Source organism: Astatotilapia calliptera, chromosome 7 (assembly GCF_964374335.1).
Source record: "Astatotilapia calliptera chromosome 7, fAstCal68.1, whole genome shotgun sequence".
Taxonomy (NCBI): Eukaryota; Metazoa; Chordata; class Actinopteri; order Cichliformes; family Cichlidae; genus Astatotilapia; species Astatotilapia calliptera.
The window spans coordinates 20779723-20805734 of NC_137428.1; the positions used below are offsets into that span (position 1 = coordinate 20779723).

Consider the following 26012-nt stretch of genomic DNA (forward strand, 5'->3'; position numbering starts at 1 on the left):
GAACATGTTCCAACTGTGGCGCAGGTGTGAGCTAGCCCAGATTTTCTGTTGGGCTAACTCAAGAAGCAAACATTGCCAAGGCTGCACAGCTGGTTGTTTATATTTAATGTCCCAAGATGAACAGGGGGCATTGATTTTCAAAGCACAAAAACACTCTGCTCTTGCTTATAGGTTCGGTCGAGGACACTGCAGGACAGGAAGACTTTGACAGCATACTTTATATGGTGCATCATAGTTTTCTGTGCATGTCATTTATCAAACTGAGCCAGCAGCTAAGAAACAGCTTGTGTGTGAAGTAAAGGAGGAGATGTGCTGTGAGGCTAGTTGATCAGGCCCCTGAAGATATTGATGAATGCATTAGCTTAACAGACATTTGAAAACAGAAGATTCACGTATTGCAGCTTTGATAAAACTGATGCTCATTGTGACTGCACCATTGGACTGCACCATGACATTTTGACTGGACATTTCTAGTCTGCATTAGGATATTGTTACATGAGAGTCTAGGGACTGCTTGGATCTAGGGTTCGGCCTCTTGAAACATATGCTTTAATGCTTTCTCTTTTCTTAACAGTGGCTCTTTTAGCTCAATCTTCTGTTATGCATTTTCCATGGTCAGAATAAAGTCATGTTGCCGATGGACTCTGCAGACTTTGGCTAAATTGATGACTAATTACATAAAAATGGCAGTGCTATTGTTTTTATGAATTGAATTAAAAACATAGACCATAAAGCATTTGCAGCATTAATGCAAATGAAGAAAGGCAACATAAACATGAAATAGCTACATCCTGTAAATCCAAATGCTGTGTTTATGAGGGGTGGGTAACTCATTTGGGAAACTTAGATTGTGGAGTAAGGTACCAGTGAGATTAATTCAGTTCTGCTCAATATCAATTTTATCTCTTTATAAACTGCCACTGGTAAGAAAAGATGCTACATTTAAGTGACTGAAATGTGAAATCAGCGGAGCAAGTGCGCCAACATTTTATCACTAGCCCCAGCAAACATGCTGTTAACTCCATGAACTCCCTCTCGTGGTCTCTTTCACGGCATGCATTGCTTCCAGCTCCTTAATAAACTCTTTGGTTATCCCACGTACAAAGAGGAGTCACTGAGCTGTCATGGAAACCCCAGATCTCATCCAGAGCCAAGTAGAAAAAGGTAAAATTGAAGCTGAAGGATTTTAAATTTAAGCTAACGCTGGTACAATGCTTCAAGTGGCAACATCTATGTTAATATTGTACACGGTCCCTTTTCAAATAAAATCAAGAATTTTTTAAAAACATTTTTAAAAAGAGACTGATATCCTAGAGCCACGTTGTTATGATTCGCCTGGAGAGGGGCAGGTTCTCAAATGCTTCTTTTTTTGCGGGGTATGTTAGCGCATTACACTTTGGAAAACTCCCCATCAGTGAAATGCTTACTGCTTATTGTTGTTATGGGAAATCACAGAGCTGGTCTTGACTGCTGCGTCCCTGGATGTGTGAAACTTGGTAAAAAGTCCTTGTTGCAGCTTTGCTAGTAAAGGTTTAACTGTACGTTCTTGCTCTGCATTAGCCAAGTTTTAACTCTGCTCTGCATGTTTAGTCCCAAGAGTGATTTAAATTGTCATCCACAAACTAAGCACACTGCTTTATCTCAGTCTTCAGTCTATATCTTATTAAAAACTTCTGCATTCTGCATTAAATGAATAACAACCTTCACGGTTAGCAAACCGAGATATCTCATTAAAGTTTGTGCTAATTCAAATACAGTGAAGCTGCATCCGCTTGCACAAACCTGCTTTTATTTAAAATATTACTTCTTACTTTCAAAACTATTAATAAATTAGCGCCAAGTTATCTTAGTGAACTTCTCAAACCACATACTCCTGCTAGAACACTCAGATCTGCCACTCAACTACTTCTGACCCAACCCAGATCTCGACTGAAGTCTCGGGGTGACCGTGCGTTTGCTCTGGCTGCCCCGGTACTGTGGAATACCCTTCCTCTCGACCTCCGCGCATCTGATTCCATTGCACTGTTCAAATCACGATTAAAAACCCACTTATTCAATCTTGCCTTTCCCTCTAGTTAATATTTCTTTTATGATTTTATATCACGCACTTTTATGCTCATTTAAATTCTTGTTTGCTCTGTACCTGTTGCTTTCCTATGTATTAGTGACAGTTATCTGCTTGCATATTTAGTACTTGCTTTGGTCCTATTTCTATTATCCTCCTCATATACTCTATTTTACTTGTTAAGCACCTTGGCATACCCTTGGTTTTTAAGTGTGCTTTATAAATAAAGTTTATTATTATTATTATTATTTTATAATTGATTAAAAAAAGAGCATTTCCCTTTGAAATAACCCAAATAGTAACCCATTCTGTGAGGAGGAGTTATCAAAGAGGGTTTGCTGGCTGAAATGAGAAAACTACACTTATTTTGTTTAATTGCCATTGACCTCATGCAGGCCGGTCAGGGATAACCAAATGGACCAGATGTAGCTCGGGGCCATACAATTCCCAAGTCTGGTTATAATAAAGCTAGCTAAATTAAGTGCTTGAACAAACAATATTGGATACGACTCTAAACCATGTGCATATTTTCGGTCCAGTGTTGATAACCATTTAGCCAGAGAACACTCTTCTCAGTCTTCTATGAATTCTTGCCTACAGTGTTTTCACATGCTTATTTGGACTATCCAAATCAAACCGTGTTCCATAGCATGTGGATGGGTGTCTTGCTATTGAAGGATCCACACATTTTGTTTTTCACTGGCATAAACACACAAGTGAACTCCACCTTGTACTGCAGAGCATGCTAGGTTTCTGGAGGCGAAGCAGACTTGTTTTGTGTTGTGTGTGGGTGTCGTAGGCTGCAGGCTGCAAAAGAGCTCTGTCACGTGTTTTCATGTGTGACAATGTGCCTGTCACACGTTTCATATTTTGTGTGCAGAGGGCCTTCTACTCGCTTAAATGAGAGCTTGAGCCCTTCAGACATTAAACATGTTAAATGATCTTCCCTTGCACAGACAGGGATCTTCTTAGCTTCGTCTCTTTCTTCCCATTTTCTCACACACAAATACACACACAAACAAGCAAGTCAAGTCCCACACAATAGCCTAATGGACTCCTCCAGTCCAATTTTGTCAAGCAAACAAAAATGAAGGACAGTGCTTCTTCCCCCTCCATGCTGTCTGTGTTCTTGTCCTCTCTGTTTTAAGACAAAGCTCTGACGTTGAATGTAATGTGCCTTGAACTGTGTTCTTGCTCAGCTCACAGAGGGAAGCTCGCTCTTGGCCCATAGGGTGGAAAATCCCAGATTGCACCGCTTGAAAGAACGTTTTCCTCCTTGTTCCCTGCAGATTTAACCAATTTCCCCTTTGCCAAGTCTCTCATTACTCCTTCTGTTGTTAGTTGGTCTTGTTAACTGTAGTAGACTGTTTCCAGTAAATTGCTAGACCATATGGTTTAGAGTACAGAGTTAATTGTCAGGCTCAATGATTTGAAAGCAGACAAATGTATAGTGCTCTGCGGCAGAGCTAAGATTCATTGAATCAGTCAGAGGTTTGGTTAGAATACAATATGCTGCAACATACATAACATATATAACATATTTAACAGCATACATATAAAAACAGAGGGATTATGGCAAATATGTGGTTTCAACACATGGGTTCTGTAAATAAAAAATACACAAGGTGTCATTCCTGCATATGGGTGGGTATTGATAAGGTTTTCACGATTCCGATTCCATTTTCGATCCTGCGACAGACTGGCGACCTGTCCAGGGTGTACCCCGCCTCTCGCCCTATGACAGCTGGGATAGGCTCCAGCGCCCCCCGCGACCCTGAAAAGGATAAGCGGAAGCGAATGGATGGGATGGATGGATTCCGATTCCATTTTCGATTCTGTTTAACGATTCGATTCTTTATCGATTCTCTTATCAATTCTTTTTAAAAAAAGAGAACACTAAGGTCGATTAGCTTAGAACTTTGTTTTATATCTTCTCTCCGCAATGCGGTGACGTCATTCAGGGCGACTGGAATCGATAAGGGAATCGTTTGCAAAAATGGCAAACAATTCCAAGGAATTGAAACTGTGGGAACCGGTTCTCAACAAGAACCGGGTTTCGATAGCCATCCCTATTCCTGCAGTATCAAATAATGAATTTGTGCAGCTCATAAACAGAACAGCAGGAGGGAGAGGGGGCCTAGGAAGCAGTGAAGTTAGATGAGTTGCAAATAGGGCAGAAAACTGAATCAAAATAATGAACCATCACACTGAAAATTTAATTCAGTTTTATTTATAGAGCACCAAATTACAAAACAGTCACCTCGAGGTGCTTTATATTGTAAGGTAAAGAGAAAGACAGAGAAAAACCACAGTTATCGACAACACATTCTGAACAAGTAATTGGCGACATTGGGAAGGAAAAACTCCCTTTTAACAGGAAGAACTCTGGCAGAACCAGATCCAGGGAGGGACACTGTGTGCTGTGCTGTGACCAGTTGGGATTGCAGGGATGGAAACAGGAAAAAAAGACACACTGCACATGTTTTGCTTTCAGGATCTGTAGCATTTTGTAATGTGTAAAACTAATAATGTGCTGCAATTACTGCAATACCACAGATGAATATTAGTTAAAAGGCACAATATGGGCCGTTAATAGCCCCTACAGATATTTGACTGATACTTAACAGCGACGTGTGTTGGTGTTAGTTTTCCAAGTGTTGTAATAAAATCTACTTTTGTGTGAATTGTAATATTATATACTTTCTGTTATGGCTATTTTGTAGCTGAATGACCTTTTTGGTTGTCGCAATTTAAGGAATGCCTGATAGATGCAGGCCCAGACGAGCCTTCTGGAGCATGATGACCTTTGTGTCTTCTGTTTGGTGTCCTTCATTTTGCTCCTCCAGAGGCTCAAGGACAGCCTGTCTGGGTGCTGATAGTGCACAAGCTCGCTTATCTCACTGGGGTATAAGACAAACTGAAAATGGGGATGACCATACGTGTTGAATCTGGAATATCCATAATAAATGTATCTGTATTTCATACTGCACGTCAACATCTCTTAACCAACAACTGCTGGCTGGTTTTACAGGTCGCTTTGTATCGTGGTGTCATTGTAAGCTGTGCACGATGTTCAAAATGTTTTATACTGCTCCGTCGGGAGTACTTCTGCTTATTGCATACTCTGACTCTTTTCATCTCTTACTGTTGCTGCCAGTCCGTCTCTCAGCTCAGCCTTTTATTTGATATAAGATATGAACGGACATGTCTGCACAGTAAAGACGGCAAGACTGAAAGCGACAGGAAACAGAATCACGTGTGTATTATTTTCAAACTACCAGCTGTTTCTGGTTATAATTCATAGTAATTAATACTTCCAATCACCTTAAACACCATACTCTTCTTATAATAGTTACAGCAGCACCAGAGCAGTGAAATAGAGATGCTTTTTATCCCAACAACTGTGGCTTATTTTTATCATAATTTTGTTTTTGAAAACACATCGTATTTCAGTATTTAGCAAAAAAGAAGTCCTGATTTCTGTTACCCCTCTCTAGAGTTCTGAGTAGAAAAAAGCTGTCAGCGAAAGCAGCTTTGATCTTCTGTCCTTTCCCATGGGATATCCCCTCATGGAGACTAGTTTCCCTCTGCAGTGTGCGCACAGTACAGAAAGTTGTCACATGACACATCAAGAATCCTCCAAATGATCTATGCTGGTTGATTGTCTCTGCAGCCTAACGCACTTCATGTGCTGTAAGCCATACTACAGTGTCTCCAGTGTTTCTATAAGGGCAACAAAGTCCATTTTTTCAGGCACAGGTACAAGGGTTCAAGGTTTGTATGTGAACAGTTAAGTTTTTCTTGTCACTCGTTGTTTTGTTTCATTTTCACTTGCTTTTTTCATATGTTCAGACATAAACACTACTTAAGAACAGAAAAAGATCCTGGTGGCTGTTGAAAAACACACATGTTAGCTCCATTTTCTTGGTTTGCAATTAATGTATAGGTTTGTATTTTTACTGGAATACTGTAACAGAGGCGCAAGTGATCGGTGTAAGGAATACAGTAGAATACTTTGAGTACTGGTTGGTAGTGTTGTAGCTGTGCATGTAGGAAGTATCTTGGTGACATATCCAGGGTCACAGTGAAAGACGAGATGCCTGGTACGTAATGCTATAGTCACACACTGGAAAACAGTGGTTGGAGACGGTGCTATGACCAAGTGTGACCGCGTGCAATCAACTTGTGCTTCTTGTGGTTGTTTCAAACATGGGGACCAAGAAGTGATCACAAAACGGAAAAGTTATGACAAATCAGACTATAAGGCACAAAGAAAGTGCAGCTTTATGGTTTCATGGACAAAAGAATTTCTGTGGCTGCAATATGACGAGCTAAATAACCAGGGCTGCACATAAGTGGTCCGCAGGTGCGCATTCGCTGTCAAAATAAAAAACGCGCACAAGATAAGAAGTTAATATTATATAATTATACAATGTTATACTTTAATGTATAATATTGTAAAGGAAACAAAACATCAATCAAAAAATTGCTCTCTTTTTTATTCGGGCTACTTAAATTTATTTTGGGCTACCAAAAACTGAAGAGTCCCTGCCCGAAGGGCTACCAGGGATTTTGAAATTTTGCGAGCCCTGAGATATATATATATTTTTTATTACTTTTTTGTTTCAGCAACATATATACACACACATATATATATATATATACTAGGGGTGCAACGATACACAAAATTCACGGTTCGGTTCGATACTTTGGTGTCACGGTTCGATATTTTTTCGATACAAAAAAAATGTTCATGCCTTTTTAATTTGTCATTTATTAAAATTATAAATATATATTTTAACTCAAAAGTACAGTTTTTAAATTTAATGTTGCTGAAACAACAAAGTAATAAAAAAAATCTATCTGATCGAGAAATCACTCATCTTTGGAAAAGAGAGTTTATTACAGAGAAATGTCTCTTTCCAAAATAAAGCTATACTATACGCTTCTTCTGGGCTATATTCTCAGCAGCATATTAAACATATCAGGTCCCCACAAGGAGAATCATGTGCTAACAGCTGTCTAAATGACTCTGGTAAAGTTTGTAGCATGCCTGCTTGTTGTTTTTGTCTGCTTCCACTTGTCTTTGCCCATCGGTGATTTTGGAGTAAATGTGCAGTCATATTCATTGTGTTCCCACTAGTGCTGTCAGCGTTAATCTCGTTGAAATGACGTTAACGCCACAACACGGCAAGTTAACGAGCCCCGTGCATGGGGCTGGACCGCCAACACGTTAACGAGCTAACTGCGCTAACACACTAGTTCCCACCAATGTAATTAAGCATTGCATGGCACATCCAACATACTGTTTTACTTTAGTCCATGACGCGCTTACCTTCAGGGTCATACGTCACATGAAAACCAAAATAGTTCCAAACGCCAGATCTGAATGAGGGTGGGGGAGGTTCAATTTGCCATGTTGCAAGGAGCTTAGCTTCTGTCTGGCTAGCTTGCCCTGCGCTCAGTGAATCTGCGTTCGACTACTCCGCCTAGGCTGCACTGTCGAGCGCAGATCCACTGAGCGCTCAACACAGACAGCATTGTCAGAAGGAAAGTTGATAAAATAAATTAAAAATTTGTATTGTTCGATACATATACGTACCGAACCGAAAGCACTGTATCGAACGGTTCAATATCAATACGAGTATCGTTGCACCCCTAATATATATATATATATATATACACACACACACACTGATATTGCAAGCGTTGCATCGGCAAGAGGAAGAGTGTCATTAGCTGCAGTTGTTTGGGTTTTTTACGATCCACTCGACTGCAAAAATGTTCATTTTATTTGATGCTCTTTTGAGAATTTTCTCCAGAAACAAAAGTAACAAAAAGAAAAATTCCTGTTCTGTGATCTAAGCCTTCATGACTAAAAATAAAACAAAACCTGAACCATCAAAGGTTCAGCTTGAAAAATAAGTGGTTGATTGACAAAATGGTTTGAGAATATTCGTCCTTATCAACCAACTTATTGAATAATTGACCAATCACTATAAACCTGTTTGTTATTGACTGATTCTGCATGAGGAGCGTAACGATCCCTTGATTGTTTAAAGGCAAGCACCGACACTCATTGCAGACATCCTGTAATGATGCTTTGTGTGCAAATTAATTGATTACTAACTACTGAGGCATTAGGGTTTCACTTCCCAAGAGCTAATGTTGCGGTGGATCAACTTAGCGAAGCACCCTTCATCCATCTGTCATGATGACGTGCTCATGTGCTGAAATCCAGCTGTTTATGTGAATCTAAGCACATACATGGAGGAACCACTATGGCGGTAAACAAATCCATGGCTACAGTATGGACAGGACTATATGTAGCATGTCAGCTGTAGTCATGCAGTCAAGAGATATGTGGAACTAGTTAGTATGATGCTGCTCCACTGCTAGTCAGATGAGTAATTATAACATCAGACTGCCCTCAAGGGTGTATGCATTCACTCTTCCATTTCCTGATTTCCTCTTTTATGTTTTTCTCTTCCTAAAACAATCATCCCGAAAAGACACACACTGTTAATGCCATCATATTTTTTTAACCAAGCTTCAGCTGCAACTTTGATTATGATGATTAAAAAGAAATATATAAAAATCAGTCTAAAATTGCATCACCAGGCAATCTCCACCCCTCCATCCCCAAGTGTATCGGGACGGGTGTGACCTCGATGCACACTGTGATACCGTCCATCTTGCTGATATTTACATGAGCACAGCGGGTCACCCTGTGCAATCCAGTCAAATCCCTCCTGCTCTCACATGAGCACTAATCTTCCCTGACTACCTTCTTAGTACAACCACAACTCAGACTACAGCACTCTCTCTGTCTCTCTTTCACTGCGCTGCTGTGACATTTGCACAAAGGAAAAACTTGCAGTCCTCTTTCTTTCTTTCTTTTTCAGTCTAGCCTTTATTAATGCAGATCTACGGAGATGCTCAGATTGTCTTGACTAAATTAGATTTTTTCTTAAAAGTCTGATCTGTCAATTCAGATATTTCTATTTTCACTGCTTTCAGGAACTATATTTGACTGCACAATCATTTTGTAGTTTCTCCTTTAAAAAAAGTTAATTTTTTCTGAAGCAATAAAACAATTTAATAAAATTAAGCCCGCCCACGTTCTTGTATAACAGTGTTAAAAAAACCATAAATGAATCGCAGTAAACCCTACTTTATGCTGTGCACATACATACAGAGGATATGAGGTTTAAATGCTCCTCTACTGAGCTTCTTCTTTCATTGCTGCATTGTGCGCTTTCATTTCTGGAGAGTTGCTCCTTGGGATAATTTGAATGAGAAAAAGTCCTGGTCAATGTCAAAACAGAGTAATACTATGTCAGCATTAGTATTTTCTTCTTTTATTTCTGGCCTGGGATTGTTGTGTGAAAGATGCACGCTTCTCTGTCAGCTCATTGTCCGCTCACAGCTCGTTTTTCTTTTTCTTTTTTCCTTCTTCCCTCCCTCAGCCTTACTTCGTAATGATGATTCCTATAATGATGCAGTGAAACTGTCAACAGACTTGCATAACCGAACAGATGACGTTAAAAATGGGTCATGTGGGAAAACGGTTATTCTTGAGGGCACTAACATGTTTTGGACAATATGTCCACACATGCCTCTTTCACTTCCCAGCAATTTTCTCATTGCACCGAGTGCACTGAGTTATAAATGCACTGGTGCTGCTGTCCGAGCTATAAGTACTGCTTGTGTTTGTGTACATGATTTATTAGACCTGAGCTGATGTTATTTTGTTACCACTGCTCAGGTTACAGGTACAAATCAATAGAACATTCATCCATAAATACATTTACTTGTTGTCCTAATGCACCATACCTGTCCTGCGCAGAGCAGGCTAATATAAGCCCTGCAGGAAATTTCTAGAATGCATTAACTGCATACGTGAATCCCTACAGACTCTGGGACTGATGTCTATATAATTACAGTAAAAAAAAGGCTTAGCACACAGAGTGGATCACCAATGCTGTCCACGCAGAGAAGATCATAAATTTGATCCCTGCGGGTCCCTGGTAGAGCGCAGATTAAGGCAGAACAGAAGTGTTAAGGTTATCACGCTCACACGACTAAAATAGACGCAGAGCGGGTGAGACAGCGGGCAAAGTAGCTCGGCTTGCGGTGAAGTGTGATGTGCTTAGTGGAAGAACAAGAGAATAATGCTGACGGACACAGAAACGCTGGAAAGCAGAGCAGATGATCAGCAGCGTTCCCGTGAGGAAGATCTCCTTGGACTGAAAGATGTGATCGACAAGTTCCGAGGGGAAGAGTTGTCTAGTTAAATGTGTCCACTGATTGGCTGGTAGTTAAGCTGCGAGGTGAGGAAGAGCATCAGGATCTTCTGCGATATCACACATCCAGTTTGAGCCCTTCGCTTTCACACATTCACTGGTGATATTTGAGGCACGTTAGCAGTTGTATTTGATGCTCAGAAATTTGCATCTGCTGAGGTCATGAGGGTACATTCAAGCATTGGTAGATGAAATATGTTGCAGAAATCATATCAGAGTGGGTGCACAGGAATAAAAAGAGAACATTTGTGATTCCAGAAGAGGAAAAAATATCAGTGGCCTGTTCAAATTGGAGACAATTCTGATTCACGGTGTCACTGTTTTAGCTGCAAACGTCTGCGTGTGCAGTTATTACTGCAGTTCTGCTCTAAAATCATACAGTTCAATATGATTCTTGAGACTTGTTTTTATGTGAAACACTTCGGCTTCTCTAAGTGTGTCAGGGCCTGTGTGGGATGAGTCCGTATGGTGAAAATATTTTGTTTTCATAACAACTAAATCGATATCTGGAAGAGTAACTGAGGCTGTGATTTTTTTTTAATAATCTTTTGTCTATTGTCTTTACTGATAGCTTAGAGATGAACTGCATGCATCAGTTGGAAATAACAACTACTTAAACAACCTACCAGGTTATTTGGTGAATTTCTATTTAATGCTACTTTTTACCTTGAACAGTTTATATAAATTTTACTGATAATGCTGCTATTTTTTTAGTTTTAAATGCATGCATGAGAGCCTGCGATGAAGAAGCAATGATGGTTTAGGGGGTCCTTTACTATATTAATAGATCATCGCTTGTTTTCTGCCTGTGTTAAGATCCTATTGATCACTATGTGGCTCTTAATTAAGTCTCTGTCTCCTAATTACTGCTGGGCCTCATTACCTAAATGTTCCTCTGCATTGAGATTCAGAGCTTTTTATGCAGCCTATGTACTTGCACGCATGATTTGGCAAGAACCAAGTTACAAGCACAACATTGCTAGAAAGGCTTTTCCTCTCCTCTTACACAGTATCCCAGTCTGTATGATAAGCAGATCTGCTGACTGATTAGCGTCCCAGCACATACAGTATGTTGCCTGAAGCTCTGAAATAATGCCAGCTCTGTTTATATTTATTTATTGCTGAACTATACTTACACCAATGTGATTACACATTGCACATTTCAGTGATGGGATTTATGATTACTTCCAGCAGGCTGCTTTTCTTTCAGAAAGAGACAGACCGGCATTGAAATGTTTTTTTGCCATAGAAAATATAGAATGTTGCTCATTTAGCCTTACATGCTGTTGCCTTTTTTTAAGTAGACCAAGTACAGCGGGCAAAAGCTTTTTAGCCTTCAGAGGAGGAAAGGCAGTAAAAGAAAACAGGAAACTTGCAAATTCCCAGTGAATTCTCATTACGTCCCGGTATGATTTTTTAGAATCCAAGTTCAACTGTAATTTCGTGATTAAGCAAAACCAAAAGAGAGCCAGCAGGAGATTTACAAGATGATGCTAAGCAGGAGAATTCCAGATTTTCCTGGAAGCAGTTTTGTTATCCTTCAATCTAATAGCCAGTGGTGGATTTAATCTCCTCAAATTAGTCCCATGCTAATCCTCGCTAACCTCAAACAGAGGTCACTCATGTCCAATTTGAAGATGCATAAAGAACAGTTTGTAATTGCGTGTTTCAGGCCCACAGCTTGATGCTTGGTGATGAGTAATTCTCTTGCATGCTCTCTTCTCTGTGCATAGGATTCAAAATGTCTGCCTACAGTGCATACATCCACCAGACAGCTCGCAGTTGTATAAGCAAAAACTCTTCGTGCCATACCTTGTGGGCAACATTGATTTGAATTTTAATCCCTGCAGTATTATGTATCAGCATGCTGCTTTACATAAAAATATACCTGCAAAGTTTCAAAATGTTCTCTGCTCTGTTCTAACAACCCATCAAAAGGATGCGGAAAGACCAAGTGCATGAGCGACCTACTGGCTTGACAGAGCTAGCGTGTGACTTTCTATCACTATCATATCAAATCTTGGCTGTTTTTCTCCAATGTATTACAGGATTATGCTGACCTATGCCCTAATTCCCAGTCAAATTTGAGCTTGATGCATTTAATTCCAAGCCTATATTTTGCCAAAGCCAAACAAGAGCATTGGATATGCTTTTGGCTCTGTGTCAGCTCTACCTTTCCTGTGCACGAGGTTTATGAAAACGTTATAGTTGCTCAAAATGAACTCGGATCTGTCATATGACAGATTTGAGTCTAAATTTGGTTTCAAATGTTTATCTCAGAGCGATTCACTGCCACCGAACTGCAAAAACTGTCTTAAACCACAGAATAAACTTTATATTAATGTTGCTATTGGAGCAACATTTTTCAAACATTTTACATTCAGTTAAATTTTATTTATATAGTGCCAAATCAGAACTTTAGATTGTAAGGTAAAGACCCTACAATAATGGAGGGAAAACATGAACAATCAGAGGACACCTTATGAGCAGCCACTTGGCGGAAGTGGGAAAAAAAAAACCTCTCTTTTAACAGGAAAAAACCTCTAGCAGGGCAAGACACAAACAAAATAGAAATAAATGGCCAGTACTGAAAACAAACCTACACTATAGGCTTCGAGTCTTTGTGAAAACAGACTTATCTCTTAAATGGCAGACACTGAGCCTTGAGCTAACAATCTGTAACCACTCTGCACTGGCTGATTTATCAAAATTAAGAAGAAATTTAGACTTTTTAAATGCTGGTCTGACAAAAGTTGAAGCATTTTTAAAGAGTTTAGTAAAAGGATCAATTTGCTTCTTGCCACAATGATAAACGATTGCATAGTACATTTTATAACTCGTGCCATACAGTAAAGTCCTCAGCAGTAGTCACTTTTTTATTTATTTGACCAGCTGTTCAGCTGTTGTCAGAACTCTGTTGCTTTTATTTTTAGATCTGGATTGATTTCCCTTACAGTAAACGTTGAACAGAACACAGGCATATATTAATCATTCCTCTCCATCAGCGGGATGCTCAGACACACTGCTGACTGCACGAAACAGAACGTTGCTGATGGGTGATCGAGTAGGTGCATATTAGCAAATTGAAGCGCATGGTTCTTAGTTGTGACACATATCCTGAGCAAGGGGCCGGCTGTGTGCTACATGAAAGCTTTGCAAGTTGTGTGTTTTCTTTGTCTGCTTGAGTCAAATAGATGTAAATTCGGACCTACACTCTCCGCATTCCTTCCTTTGCCCAATTTGATACAATTCATGTTTTCTTAGAAGCCTTACAGTGAGATAAAACAACAGATTACCACAAAAAAAAGAAAGAAAGAGGCTGTCCAACACAGTTAATTCTCAAAAGAGAAGTTGGATGATCGAGTATGTGCAAATGCTTTCTTTTAATTATGAGAAACACTCTGTAAAGGCAATATGGAGACATTGTGTTTGTATTAGCAGAGTGCGCTTCAGTGAACCATCTCACACAGTTCAAATTTATCCTTACATATCTGCACATCACAGTGAAGGTTATCCTTTTTAATCTGGTGACCTGACCAGCGATCTACACCTGCAGCCTCTTCTTTAAAACCCTATTTGAAAAAAACAAAACAAAAAAACCCCACTCCTGCCTTGTGGCTACCTCCTGCTGCTTGCAGGCTTTTCAAAGTGATGCCGCTGCAATGCAAACCCAAATAAACTCCACATTGTGTTAATGAGCATCTACATCATTTCCTCTCTAGCCTCTCTGACTCAGCGTGACCCAAAGGTCACAGAGGCTTCCCAGCAAAGTGAGACTGTCCCTGGGAATTTGTGAGACCTCCCTGTAACCCTCGCGCGTCATAGAAATGTACCCAAAAAACTTCATCCTTATTTTTCACTCTTTTGCTTATGTATTAACTGAAAAAAGAAAGTGGAGACAGAGTGATCAGCCTTTTCCTATTTCTGCCTATGAGTCATTTGCAATTCAAACAGGGCCCACTACTTCCTGTTTTCTAGTCTTGTTGCAATCCTTCAGGAGCATGCACCTCCAGAAATAGATACCTTTATCACTTCACGGCTACCTTATGCTCTGTCGCTTTCCTTATTATGTCATCAGGCTATATGTAAATATGCATGCGCACATAACAGAGGGAGAGCGAATTCTGCTAAAATAAGAGTACAGATATAGGCAGCAGAAGAGACACTGGGTGCACTGAGACAGCCGTCCTGTAAGCTAGTGGCTAATTTTAGCCTTTCATGGCAGTGCACTATATCTCCCCATGGATGAGTTGAACCATAGAGGGATCTGAGCACCAGCTCAGCCTCTTGTTCTCTCCTCTGTTCTATGTGCGGACACTGTCCTTTATTCAGAAAGGTTACAGGGCAGTCACAATAGACCGGGGTGGAGAGAGGAAGATTAAAAGAGCCTCTAAAACACCTGGGGTTTGGTGGTGGTGGGGGTTTAACAGATGATTTTGCATACAAATGGCAAAACTGGTTCATATCAGCACAGCCTGAAGTCCATGCTCTTGCAGATCTTATTTGGGCTTATTTGGAACTAAATTATATGCAGTAGTAGTAGTGTTTTTGTTAGTGTTTAGGTGCACACAAGGACAGAAAAAGACCATAAATGACCAAGGTTTTAGATATAGAGATAAAGATACTGGTGTGTGTTGTACATATATGTTTACTTACCTGAAAATCCTTGATTTCTTGTATTATATACAAATGTAAACATTTGTCAGTAAAAGGAAACCCCCGAAACAAAAAGTTCATCAGTTCTCATTTAAAAAACAAGCGAAGCGACTATATGTATAATAGGTAGAACAGGTAATGTATGGGGAATGGAAAGACATGAACTTAAAATAGATGGTAATTACCTGAAATGTCTCAATTCAACAAACTGGCGAATGGGGCAGGTTTATTATGCAAAACGAACCAGGGGGCTGGCGGGAGGAGAGATTGAGCTTCGGTGTGAGGAAGATTATGGAATAACTAACCTGGAAATAAGTAATGGGTTTCTGATGCTAATGAGAAACTCTGAATTAAAGCCACAGCCAACCAGGCGTGAGTCAATTCTCTTCGGCCAGATCCGACGTAAATGAAACCGCTTTGCGCCGCAGACATGCTTACTCACCCCGCTGATGACTTTCTATTCTGAAACTTTCGGGCTCTGATTAAACAGCCACACCAGCACCGACACCTTTTCCAGCTCACAGCATTGAAACACACTTACGGGCTAATTATTCCAGAAGTTTGCACTTCCCCTCATCATTCACTTCACTTGCTCTGTGCTACCTACTCTAGCTCTATGTGTCTCCTCTATTGGTCAGGTTATTTTTTTTGGAAAGCAGCCGTGTTCAGTTATGAGCAGCTCAACATCTGTGAGTGCAGAGATACATGCGCACACACGCGTGCAGGCACACACAGACGCTGAGGACAGACAGGCACACTGTGCCCTCAGCTTCAAAGGTGACTTTGTACTTTTGTGAGCGTTTTAAGTGTTTTTAATCTTTTTTTTAATCTTTTTGTGTCCCTGAAATACCAGTGCATCCAACGTTTGAGACTCTTACAGATCTAAATCTGGGCCGCTGTGTCTGTGTTGCTTACTGAAGTTTATATTTCTTCGTAATGCCGTGCTTGCATTTGGCTTACGAATGTCAGAATTTGAATAAATGCTTTCGCACAACCAAGCAGATGCTGATGAGGTCTCTATCTCTCCTTTCTTCTGTCTTTCTCTTTGGCAGATTTTCCATATGACCTATGACCTGGCTAGTGCAGTGGTAAGAATATTTAATTTGATAGGTATGATGCTGCTTCTGTGTCACTGGGATGGCTGTCTGCAGTATCTGGTGCCTCTGCTCCAAGACTTCCCCCCTGACTGCTGGGTGTCCCTAAACGGTATGGTTGTAAGTATTACACACTCTTCTCTTTTGTTTGTTATTTTTGGATTTTTACTGTATAAAAGCTGTACAGCAGACTCGCTTTTTAACACCTGCCACATGTCAAGCCTATGGAAACAATCTCATTCCTATACAGCAGTTTTCTAAATCTTATTTTTTAATCAAAACCATAAATGAACAGATGTGATCAGATGTAGCCAGCTAACAATTTAAAAGTGCAGGGGTTTGCTGAAAGGGCCTTTTCTCGTAGCACTGAAATGTGTCCACCTTGTTTTCCCCCGTTAAAATACACTTGCTACATCATGCTAATACCACACCTGTACATGGCCCACAAAAATAGATAGCACTCTGTTTTATTATGTATGTAAACAACATGAGGACAGAGACACAAATATATTTTTGCAGATTTTTGTAGCACAGCTCTAGTTAGTCCTAAAATTACATTAGATTGTAACAGAGAGAGATTATAGAAATAAAGCAAAACATTGTTAAAAAAATGGGCAGCAAAGCGAAACATTAGTCTTTTTTGACAGTGATTTGGCCTCTTTGGTATTTCTTTAAATTACCACCCATAGACTTTATAAACAGTCATGTGAAAAATAAAGTTTACACAGTCCTGTGAAAACCTCAGCACACCTTTACTGCTTCACTAGGTAAGTAAACTCCACAGGCCTCAGTTAGCATGGTAAAAGTTGCCAGGAGGAAGCTTCTTGTCTCTAAAAAGAACACGGCAGTATGGCTTAGGTTTGCAAAGCTTCATCTTATCAAGACAAGGTGAAAGATGTTTGATAATGCACAGCGCCATATTTGTTGTAAAGCCAAACACAGCACATCAGCTCAAACACCTCATACCAATTGTCAGGCACGGTGCTGAAAGGGTGATGGTTTGGGCTTGTTTTGCAGCTACAGGACCTGGGTATCCTCCAGTCACTGAGTTGACTGTGAAGTCCTTTGTATACCAAAAGTATTCTAGAGTCAGATGTGATGCCATCTGTCCATGCAAAGCACCAACTACAACAGAATGGCTGAAAAAGAAAGGATTCAAGGTATTGCAATAGCTTGAAGTCTAGACTTCAAGCTATTGCAATACCTTGAATAAGGTGTTTTTTTTAAGTCCACCCTTAAAACTCACCTGTTTAAAATTGCTTATGTTTAAACCTCTGCATGCTTTTAACTTTTATCTGTTACTCTTATTATTGTGTATATTGTGTATTTGTTGTACAGTGTCCTTGGGTGCTCTGAAAGGTGCTATTTTTAAATGAAATGTATTATTATTAGTAGTAGTAGTAGTATTATTAATCGTCAGCTGGTGGTCTTTTCACAATGTCTGGTCATGTTATAGTTCCAAAATAGGTTCAAAGTGAAAGTTGCAGCAGTGGCATCTGTCACCTCAACATCATTGTTAGCCCTCCTAGTAATAGAAAGTTTCTCTTTGAGAATTAATATAACTATTATCCTATCACAATAACACAAAATATCTCATCTTAAGTGTCACTCAAACCCGCTTCCTCTTCCTTTTAAGTCTTTCTTATTAAGACCTATCCTACCCAGCTATTCAGCTTCAGATGAAAAGACGAGAATTTCTGTATTTGTCAGACTAATATCAGAGATAGGACAGGGACACTATATGTCATTGTAAGAGTCCTATGTGTTAAGATTACCATCCCACATATGAAATAGAAATTGGATGTACAAAACAGTAAATAACTAAAAAAGGTTGCTGTTTTTTTTTGTTTGTTTGCTTTTTAAATATCCCCAGTAATACTTGTCTCTGTATGTGGAAAATACTTTGTGTTCACTAACACGTGTTAAACATATTAGTTGTCATTGTTAAAAAACAAACGAATAAAAAAAGACACATGTATTTCATTTCTTCTTTGCAACGATCTGATCTGTATTTCTCACAGTCTGGTTATTGCCGTCATACTGCAACCAGTTTAAACCAGGGACAGGGAATACAGCAAGCATGGTTGCTGTATTTGTTTATGTTGCATAAACAAATACATGCAAACCTCAATGAACTGAAACAACGTCATTAAGGAGCATGGGCCAAATATCCTCCACAGCGATGCGAGAGACTAACAAAGCCATACGGAAACAATCACTTCAAGTTATTGCTGCACTTCAAGTGATTTTCGCAGCAATGAAAGCTTTCCTTTTCACGACTGTAAAAATGTAGCATAATGTTACACGTTACTTTGTGTATTACTGTTTTTTGTATTACTGATTGTGACTGTAAATGTAACAGTAGAGTGAGTGGTGATTGTGGAGTGTCTTGCGGCCCTAGGTGAAAATTCACAATATACACGCTGACGTAATCTTTCTAGTTACGTGTATCAGTGTATGAAAAATGTAAGCCAGTGTGTCCCCTGTGTACAGTAGAAAGCTGGACAACTGGACAGTGTCAACACAGCTTATGTTTGATTTCTTTGGGGACTGTCCCCTCGTTTGGACTTTTTCTGTATCTTTCATCTTCCCTCTTCTCCTCTTGAGTTGAGGTCAAGCGGACTGTGCTTGCCCGTTTTGGACTGCTGTGAGCGCGTGCAGACCTCCTGGGTAATGCTGATTGTAAATACTCCCCCGCGGAGCTCTTTTGCCGTCTCCTCTCCCTCTTTCTGTGACAAACATTTCTGTGCTGCACGAGCGCACGAACTGTTTAGAGGCATCATACCGGAGGTGCAAATGTCAGCTTTTATAAACGTCACAGCTCTCATCTTTACTTGGAGGCAACGAGTTGCCCAAGTGCGTTTGATACCAGCTAGCATGTGTTATTCATCCAAACAGACATTATCCATCTCTGTTCGCACCAAAGGAATTTGCACTGATGTAATTTCCCACAGAACTGTCACAATTCATCCTTGTTAATGGTAACTACGGGCGAACATCTCCTCAGTAACCCAGATTCTTAAACTTCCTTTTAAACAGCAACACTCTGGGTTCATAATTACTTGTCGCTGTAAAACTTAATGATAAACATCTCCTTGCATGCACGCTGCGTGTTGCTGATCTTACTGAGAATAAAGCTGGTACATCCTCCTTCTATGCAAATCAATATCAAAGGGAGATGGTGTACAAGCCTAATTTGGTGCCCCCCGTGTGGCTATAGCTGCAGCCTGCAAAAATTGCCTCTAAAACAAATAAGGCATAAATCAGTGCTAGAAGCCTGTGGGTGAGCTGTTATGACACGAAACCCTTTCTCCAAGCTGTATTCACTTGTATGTAGCTAAAACATTGCAAAGATGGCTTTGTATGTTTGTTTTACACTTTCTCTGATGGGTTAGCTACTTGCTGGTGAATTGACACATCCTAAACTCTCTCAGGCAGCTTTCTTGATATTTCTTCAGGAATAGATATCCAGGCTTCTTGAAGCTCTTCTTTGGATATTAACTACCTTTTTGTTCTGTTCTCTGTTATGATGATCCCACACTGCTTCAGTAATGTCTGAGCTCTAGGGAGACCAATCCATCTTGTGTTTTCCCATCCTGATATGCTTTTATACTGTATCAGCACCGTGTTTGGGATCATTGTCTTTCTATAAATGAAGCCACTGTCAATCAGATGCTTTATGCATGATATTGCAAACAAGCTCAAAATCTGATGGTACTTTTCTGCATTAATTCCATCGCTTCCATCAGATCTCCAACACCACTGTTGTACCTCTCTCCTGACCTCCTCTTGCAGTCAGTCTCAGATGGCTTAACAAACAGAACAAATGGAAAAATCGCTTTAAAATGGCCATGCACAAATACTCAGGGAAAAAGCAGTTTTGGAGACAATAGGTCTCCAAAGCGTGGAGACCTATTGTCGAAGAGCACTTTTAAAGAAACAAATTATAAAGAAATAAAGGGGTCGTCTGAATTCTGCACAGTGCTGTATATTATTTACAAATATTCATACAAATTTGCAAATCTAGTTTGGGTCATCAAATATGTATTTGTCTGTAAGTAATGAGGGCAATTTTTATCCCGCTGAGCCGCTTACAGCTGAACCAAATTCATCTTGCCCTTTAAAAAAACATTAAGGAGCATATGAGTTCATCAGTGAGTGCCAGTATTATGTTTGCTTTTACATTTAACCAAAAGCAGGTGTCCTACACATGATAATTGTTACTCTTTGTCAAATTTCTAAACGACAAGGCTAAGAATGCTGAAATCTTAGAAGAGAAGGCTATGCACACTCCAATGACAGAAAGCCACAAAGAACGTGAAACTGTGGAAGTATTTTTGGATTTAAGTTCAAAATTCATAATTTTCTGGATAGCTTTAAGATTTTTTTCTTCTCTGTTTTATGAGGGGGCGATCCTAAAAATAACTCACAAAGAAAACCACGAGGCATTTTAGAGGTAAAATCTGTTTAAGCCAGTGGTACTGTAGATATCTGCACATGAGCATAGTGTTACTGATGGTGATGTGGCAGAATGGGCAATTTGCAGAATCTCTTCCCTGTGGATCTGTGCAGAAGTGCAAGCCTGTGCACTGACTGCTGTCTGGCAAATCCAAAGTGATAAGGCCAGCTCGCATATGGGATTCCTCTTCTCACACCATCGCAATGCATTAGCATTCACAAGTTGAAAATCAGGATAAGGTATCTTTTCCTCCGTTTGCTGTGTTTGCTGCAGGTATAAATAAACAATACAGTTAAACGTTGTCATCAAGAGGTTTGTCTTTGTCTCTGTCCAAAAAAGGAGAGCTTTAAAGCCATATATTGCATCATATTTTTTTCTGTTGTTGGCTCCGTGCTTTCAGTCTCCAGCTGTGAGTAGAAGAGTGAGGGCAGCAAGGGCTGCAGATACTGCTGAGTGGTGCTGTGCACAGTCTAGGCCTGTTATCTTCCTGACTAATGGTCTGAGAGTAGCTTCTTACTCTTTAGAGGCTGCATTTACTTAATCACCAAACAAGATAATGCTGCTGTCACTATGTTGGCTCATGTTGGAAGGTGGTGGGCTGTGGTATTGGATAGGCTGTTGTACAGCTTAAAGATGCATGTGGTGGAGCATTTGTGAGTGTATGTGTGTGCCTACTGTTCCTGGCCAAGCTCATATCAAGAGAGAGACAGCAGTAGCCCTGCTGAGGGCTCCTGTCTCAGAGAGAGCTAGAGGCCAAAAGACAGGTGGATATACTGTAGGTAGACACAAGGGGGAAAAGGGAAAAAAGGACAGAAACGCCTGGCTAACCATGCACAACTGCCCTTCAGTATCAGTCACCCTTCCTGGCTCCTTTTATCCATGGACCACCCACTTCATTTCCTTCCATTTCTTCTCAATCTCCCTGAATGAGTCACTTTCAAAAGGCGGGCTCAGTCCTGAATTTATGAATTAATCAGATGTGTCACCCTCTTCCCTTCTTTCACATCACACTTCCCCTCAACATACACATTGGGCTTATGGAAGGAAAATGCAAGACTGCTTCAGTCCCTATGCGAACAGCTTGTTTTTGGATTCTTTTTTTGGCTCTCGTTGGTAATCATTTTTTGTTAGCTGAAAGAATTGTGTGCTATTTGTCAACTGATACAGTAGGATGGTTTAATCAAGCTTGTGTGAGGGTATTTGGACCACAGCTGCTGAGCTTTCAGAGGCTGTTGTGGGATCTTAAAAAATAAAGTTCTGTTGTGAGGAGAGCCTTGTGAGAAGACAAAGAAAAATCACCGTACCTCATTCATCGTAAAGATTGGGTGGAAAATCGCAAAAGCAAACATTTATAAATTGGAACTATCTTGATAATTGGTTAATAGTTCCCAGTTTAAGCAAGAATGCCAAATATTGCCAAGTTTCAGATATCCAAAGGCTTTTTTGTCTGTAACCTCTGAGAAGACTTCTGCCACGAAAATGTTAAAAAAGAAAGAAGAAAAGAAATGGCACGTGTACCACTGCCAGTCAGTAAAGTTGCACTTTAGATCCATGATTGTCCAGAATTGATCTTTGACCTATTAGATATAATAATCTGCTGCCTCTTCTTTCAGCTGCTGCCTCTAGGGGTCGCCACAGCAGACCCTCTCAGCTTATCACTTCATAATTTCATACTATTTGACTGTTATATACAATATGGTCATGATTAGCATTTGAATTGTGGCTTCACGGTTAAAAACATGTTTTTTTTCTTGCCACAGTGACCTTGACCCTTGACTACCACATATCTGATTGGTTGAGCTGAAGTTAAAGTTTGCCAAAATGCCAAAATATGAGGAAATTCCCTCAAACCTTTGAAGTGATTGTGCGTTTACAAGAAAGGAGCAAACAGAGTTACACACAGATGAATCTGAAGATATGTCTTGGGCCACATTACTGGTGCCAGTGCATAAAAAAACTTCTGTAGAGAGATGAAGTCCATTAGTACTGTTACAGGTGATGAACATAAAAGCTCACGAGACAATGACAACGCACACAGTGAGATACATCACTGGGCGCGCTTTTTTTGGTGTCGATGCAGGCCTGCACATCCCTTTACTCTGTCATCTGTGTTTAAAGGCCGCCGTGCCTTCTGTGCGCTCCCAGGGAGAACAGCTTGCAGTTTGATTATGCAATTGAAAAATGAATATTGCGCATTGCTTCTTTTTTTTTTGCCATTCAAGGACTGTTTGTTGGGTTTAGGGAGTTAATCAGTGATTAAATTAATCAGTTGAGGCAAATTTGCTCATTCACTTATTTTCTCTGCAGACACGCACAGGCGCAAACAAAAAAAATAAAATGTTAAATAAAACTAAAACATATTTACAGGGCAACCAGATCTTGCTACACACTCTATTGAGTATAATTTGTGCTGCAGTGAAACTAAGTATCAGTGCAAATCTTTGGGAGTCCAGATGAAAAATAAGTTTAATTGCTGTCATTTGTCCTCGGACTGTTCTCTTTTTTTGCAAAATTGTGTTCTTTGCAGCAAGGCATTACATCCTGTTAGTCTCATAGTTTGTCAGTATCAACAACAACCAAAGCCTCTGGGTCGCACTGAACACGAGGATAATGGTGAATCATCAGCCGCCTTCCTGGTTTCATCTTGAGAGAGAGGACTGCTGATTCTGTGACTAATTAATTAAAATGCAAGCAAGTGGTTAAAATGCACGAGCGTGCTGTCAAAACAACGAGCACAGTTAAATTATAGATACTTTGAAGTTGCTGGTGCTTAAACAATAGTGCGGAATTGGGATCGCTTTAATGTGTGTGGTAATGAAGTCTGAACCTGCGCTGCTGTTCTTACGGGGCTGCTGAAAGATGAATATGCAGTGTCTGATGTGTTTTCCTGCTAAAAAACAGAGCTTAATTATATTTAGAATAATGTTAGAGGAAATGAATACATTTGTTGTGTTGGCAAAATCTATATCAAGGGGGCTGTACATTGTGAACTATAGGAAAGCAACTAGAAACTGCTTTTTCTGCACTGAGAGTGAAATGACTCACTCTTCCCAAAGGAAGGCTGTACAGAACCAGCCCTGGAGATTTCTAGTTCTCATCACTCTTTATGCATTAGATAAAAGTGTGCATGTATCTGTCCTTTTGTGACCAACCTAATCAGACAAAAAAATGGGTGCTGAGCATGAGTGCCTGCTGTAATCATAGCGCACTGCCCCAGAGCTGTGACTCACATGCCGTGATGGCAGTCAAAATGCAAATTTAAGCAATCACACTGAGGAACAGCAGTGAGTGAAGAACAGCGAAGTGAAAAGCGGTGATGCTGTTGGTTTTGTTATGTTCGATAAAAAGCTCCTGTAAAGTCCACTTTGCAGACATCATTACCACAGTATCACTTCAGTGAGACAGCTCATGTTTGATATTATTTATCACAGCAGCAGAACATAATAGAGTTTGGCGTCTGGGATCCGAGCTCATCACTTCCCGTAAATATGTCACGTATAGAAACGGGGGGCAGCTTACAAGGTGGTTGCTGGGATGCTGGGGTAATGGAGGGGTTGAGACAGCAGACAGCGATGCAGGGCTGCAGCAGCACTGACGTGTCAGAGGGAAAGATGGGAAATTTTGCAGCTTAGATAGACCAGCAAATTGGCAGGTTGTGTTTGGTGTACGACACGAGGAGAACGAGGAGTGTGTATGACGCAGTTCGGCTAAAGCCTGACTGCCTGAACTAACTTGTGGGCTTTGCTCCATTTGTTAGGAGAGAATTTTCTCTCTGCCTCTGCCTGGTAAAGCCGCCTTTGGATATTTTGCTTCTGTGTCTCCCAGATGTCAAATCGTAACAATGGGCAGCTGGAAACGATCGTGATGATCAGTTCCACATTTGGAGGACTCACAATAATCCTTCATAACAAGCTCCATAACCTGCAGTGCCCCAAGCACGCAGCTATTATCCCCACTGCTTTAATGTTACAGTGAAATGTCAACTCAGAACTGAGCTACTTCTGAACAATTCAGTCTCTATCAGTCTGTTTAAGATAAAGAAAGAGTGAAAATTTGGCTTAAGGAATCACTAAAGTTGGTCATGTGATCCATGCTTCTTTTTTTTTTTTTATTAAAGATTCACTGACACTGCACTGTCAGAGCCAACTTACCAATGTTATCAGTATATTCCACAAAGCAGCTGTGGAATAAATTTAATGCCACGTTTGACTGCCTGAGTTATTTGCTCATTATTATATGTCTTTGGACATGGGAGAAGGAAATATTCGCAGTTATTATACCTCGTGATATAATAAATGTGAGCTCAGCTGGTCAGTTTGCCTCATATGAAGAAACATTTTTATTCATTTTACAAATTGTCTACAGGTCATTCATGATTGTTTGACTCCTAATTAATTGTGCGTTACAAGTGATAGACCACTGTTTCAATCTGATTAGGTAGGCGGATTAATGTAAGCAAGAGGATGATAAAGCTAATTCTGCTATTTTGGAGAGGTTTATGTACAAACATTGATGGGAAATAAGGATGGACAGCGAAGTTGAACAGACAGAAACTGTGAGGTTAGTCCCCAGGCCCTTAATGCCCAAAGCACTGCAGAGATTTCTTTGTTGGAGCAGTTTACATGCAGAGAAAAACAGCAAAAGGTGCAGTGAGTCATTTCGGACTTTGTGATATCATCTGGCAAAACCATGCCTCTGTTTTTCCATGCATACAAATATGTCAACACAAACACAGCCCGTCGTTGCTGAATAAACACTCACCCACCATGTGAAATATACACGTGTGAAAGAACATCTAGGACCCAAACTGCATTAGTTCCAGGTATATGGTTGGGTGACTTTGTTCTCTGTGTGGAAATACATTATTGTGTGTATGTGTTGTGTGCTACAGTGGACGGGTGCTTGTGCTGAAATGCTAGCTGCAGATATTTCCAGTACAATGAAAGCCACGATCCCTGTCATGGACTGCTGACCTGCCACAGCTTTCGCAGCTGGGATGGCACCAGCTTCCTACATCCCTAAGTGGGATAAGGAGTTAGGTGGATGGATGGATGGATGAATGAATGGATAGAATATTTGAACCTAAAGGTAATATTTCAATGGTTTAACACACACACACACACACACACACACACACACACACACACACACACACACACACCATATTTTATTGATTATCCTGTTGAGTATCATGTTATAAAAATTGAACACGCTGTAATTGATAACAAATCCTGTAATCGGTTCTGGAAGAAACAACTAATCTGTGTTGACATAAGAACTGATGAGTCATCCAGGGCTAATGATTTGCTATAAATGTGCATCTGTCATCAAATTCAAGTGGGATTCACTAATTCCCACTTGAATAACTGAGTGGACTCAAGCAGATCAGGCAATGGCATGGCAAAGGGGACAAAATGGGCATGATGGCATGT

At 40.2% G+C, this 26012-nt stretch overlaps 1 protein-coding gene across 2 annotated transcripts in view; it reads left to right on the forward strand.

Moving 5' to 3' along the window:
* hcn1 (hyperpolarization activated cyclic nucleotide-gated potassium channel 1) overlaps positions 1-26012 on the forward strand; it is a 71135-nt gene that overhangs the window by 14679 nt on the left and 30444 nt on the right. For both annotated transcript variants that reach the window (XM_080304176.1, XM_026173561.2), the window contains exon 3: positions 16080-16241. In XM_080304176.1, the coding sequence (XP_080160302.1) occupies positions 16080-16241 (162 nt within the window). The remainder of the gene's footprint in view (positions 1-16079; positions 16242-26012) is intronic.